Below are 3,072 nucleotides of genomic sequence, written 5' to 3'. Positions count from 1 at the left end.
CCCAAACTACATGGAACCTGAGAAGATTGATCTAGGATACTTTATTTTTGTTCACAAGATTTAATTTTCATAGATCTTGAAGATGTCTCACATAATTCTCTCCAAATCAAAATGACATATTGGAAGTATCCTGAATAACTATAACTATAAATAGTATTGAATAATTATTTCCACTTATGCAATGAATTAACCAAAAGGATAGCCAAAATATAATCAAAGACAGGCACTTAAACAGCACTATATCATAACTTCAAAAAGATAAATCAAGATAGGAACTTTGTGTTGCAGCGCAATTGCAAAATGAAACCATAAGCATGCTTTTCAAAATTACTAAGCAGCAAATTTCAATATGAATGAGCGATGTCTTGAAAACAAATTACAGTACAATCAAATGAGATAGTACCACAGTTATGAGTTATAAGTTATGAGTTATAAGTTATGAGTAAAAACATAAGAAGAATTTTATTTGTGTGAACGCTTATGATTTGCAAAAGAAAAAAAAAACTCACTGGAAAATCAACAAAGGTATAGCATACCTCTAATCATATATGATTTTGCAAGAATTGAATTACATGCAACAAGCAAAACCTAGTAGAATTGTGTATAGTAAGTAAATCAAAGTGAATGTATGATAATATATTACCATTAACTCCAGTTCTAATGCAAAATGCTGTCAATTAGCAAGTGGCCTAAGTAATTCAGGCTAGGCAATATCTTGAAGACAAATATGAACAGACTGGATTGCTAATGCAAACAAAAAGAAGCATAGCTAAAATATGTACGGTGCATATTGAACTCTATAATCTAATCTAGCTTTTTAAACCCAAACAATAAAAAGTTTCTTCATGGAATTTCAAGTTATGAGAGTTACTATAAAAAGAAGTGTATGAACTAGGAGGTTGAATACAACATTAATCTGACACCGGAAAAGGCAAGCTTGTTCATCCATAGCCTCCAGATATGAGTTGGAACTGAATATATTCTGACTAGCATCTAGTCATTCAATGGAACAGTGAATTGGGCATCTACAGTGTAAAAGTGAGATATTAAGTAACTTTTAACATTCCAAACTTCAGGTTCACAAATGTAAACGGTTATAGCAAAAACATGTGATGCTGAAAAAAAGAAATGAAGGGTACATATTGCAAATAAATTGTATTAGCAGACAAAATGTGAAGCAGAATAATGCCATATGAGCTAGCAGCCAACAAAATAAAACACAAACACCATGCATTATGCAAGGTGAAAGAATAAATCAGACAAGGAACCCAAAGTAGGCTAGAGATTCAAACCAAATGTTTATTTTTGCAACATCCAATGACCCGACAAGCTTGCTTTGCTGAGCAGAAAATTGATGGAAGTTAAGCATCCAACAACTTGCCCTTAACAAAGTTTTAGTTATTTACTTTACCGCCACCAAAGTCCTCGGCCAAGGTAAAATATTGAACTTCATCCTAATACATCATAGATAAAAACAGAAATGACAAACTCCTGAATTGGCTGACTGCTCTTTGTTTCCATAATATTAATATACTTGTCTAAAAGCTAACAGATGTCATGTTACATAGGCATACTGTGGATTCTGGCAACCCGCCCATGTCTTGAGAAAAAGTACCCTCTTCCATTGGTAGAAACCGATCTTTCCATATCAGAACCATCCTTCCGATTAACAATCTCTTTGGAGGAATTGCCCTTTGTTGCACTCCCTTCCATGAAGTTTGTATCTTTCCCATTCTTTTCAAAGATTATTTGTCCTGCCTCGATTCTAACAGTGATAGAATTCATAAATGGTGTGTCCATTGAGACGGATCGCCTAACCGGCTGCCGAATATTAGCACCCATGTCAATTTGCTCTTGCGACGAAGAACACTCAGGAAATGAATCAAATGCTTCAGAAGGGTTGATCGGAATCCCTAAGTCAATCGAGCTCCGTGATCCTCCGTTTTGTTGTTCATCCAGTAGAGGGTTTCCTATCTGGCTATCCACAACAGCGGAGGATACTGAGTCGGAGTCCACCGAGTCCCTCGAATTAGAGATAGAGAGGTCCGGGAAAGCGAGTGCAGGCTCGCCCTGGGAATCTACGATGTGAGCCCGGCAGAGGGGACAATTGACATGAGCTCGGAGCCAGGTGTCGATGCAGGGTACGTGGAACGCGTGGCCGCACTTAGGGAGCAGGCGGACGCGTTCCCCATCGCAGAACTCGCCAAGGCACACAGAGCAGGTGGAGGCGCTTTCGAGGAGGCCGTCTCCGGCGCGGTACTCCGCCACGGAGATGGAGCTGATGATGGACTCGTCGAGGCCGGTTGTCCGGATGTACCACACGTGTTGGAACGGATCCCCATCACCCGACGACGATCCATCGTCTTGATTACCTCCGAGGCTTAAGTCAGCGGCGTCGCGCGGGGGACGGCGGCGACGGCGGAGAACAGCGTAGTAGGTGAAGAAGAAGAGGAGGGCGGCCGCAAAGATGGAGGCGCCGATCAGGAGGAAGTTGGCGAGGCGGAGGCTGTGTTGACGTTCGATGCTGGAAAGCGGAGGGGGAGGAAGGAGGGCGAGGGAGGGAGGGCACTCGTCGTCGTGCTTTGGTCCATCGGAAAGGATCCGTCGATAGGGATACATCGGAAGTGGATCTCACGCAGGATCGTTAGGGCGGATGATGACCGGAGAACAGATTGGTCGGCATCGCCTACGGAGGAGAGAGAACGAAAGGGGTCAAATGAGAAGTCATCCGTTTCGGATTGTTCAGAGTCAATGGTAGTGGGGTTCTGCCGCAGCCCCGATCGATGGCCACGTGGCGTCTGGGAAGGTGCGGATTACGTGGTGCCGGTGCTAGCCTTCCGTGCAAGCTGCATTGCTGAGCCACCCATTAGCTTACCGTGGAAGCATGAGTGGGCTCCTTCGGCGAGGTTGTTGCCGGGTTGGTGGGGTGGGTATTAATCGACGTATCGGAATTAATTTCTGGAGCGTGATTCCATTAGGGAAGTGGAACCCACGTCATAACCGGCCACCATTACTCTGGCCTTTCCCTTTTTAATCAATTGCGCCAAAAACGACGGTCGTCCGCTGTGCAAG

At 43.3% G+C, this 3,072-nt stretch overlaps 1 protein-coding gene across 1 annotated transcript; it reads right to left on the bottom strand.

Moving 5' to 3' along the window:
- Positions 1 to 1,279: 1,279 nt before the first annotated feature.
- Positions 1,280 to 2,736, bottom strand: LOC121991649 (E3 ubiquitin-protein ligase RING1-like). The gene has a single exon (XM_042545635.1). It carries the CDS (start codon positions 2,617 to 2,619, stop codon positions 1,561 to 1,563), a length of 1,059 nt encoding a protein of 352 aa, XP_042401569.1. The 5' UTR covers positions 2,620 to 2,736; the 3' UTR covers positions 1,280 to 1,560.
- Positions 2,737 to 3,072: the final 336 nt, after the last annotated feature.

The sequence above is a fragment of the Zingiber officinale genome, chromosome 6B, assembly GCF_018446385.1.
Source record: "Zingiber officinale cultivar Zhangliang chromosome 6B, Zo_v1.1, whole genome shotgun sequence".
Lineage (NCBI taxonomy): Eukaryota > Viridiplantae > Streptophyta > Magnoliopsida > Zingiberales > Zingiberaceae > Zingiber > Zingiber officinale.
The sequence above is the reverse complement of the archived record's forward strand: the minus strand, read 5'-3'. Positions and strand labels throughout refer to the sequence as shown.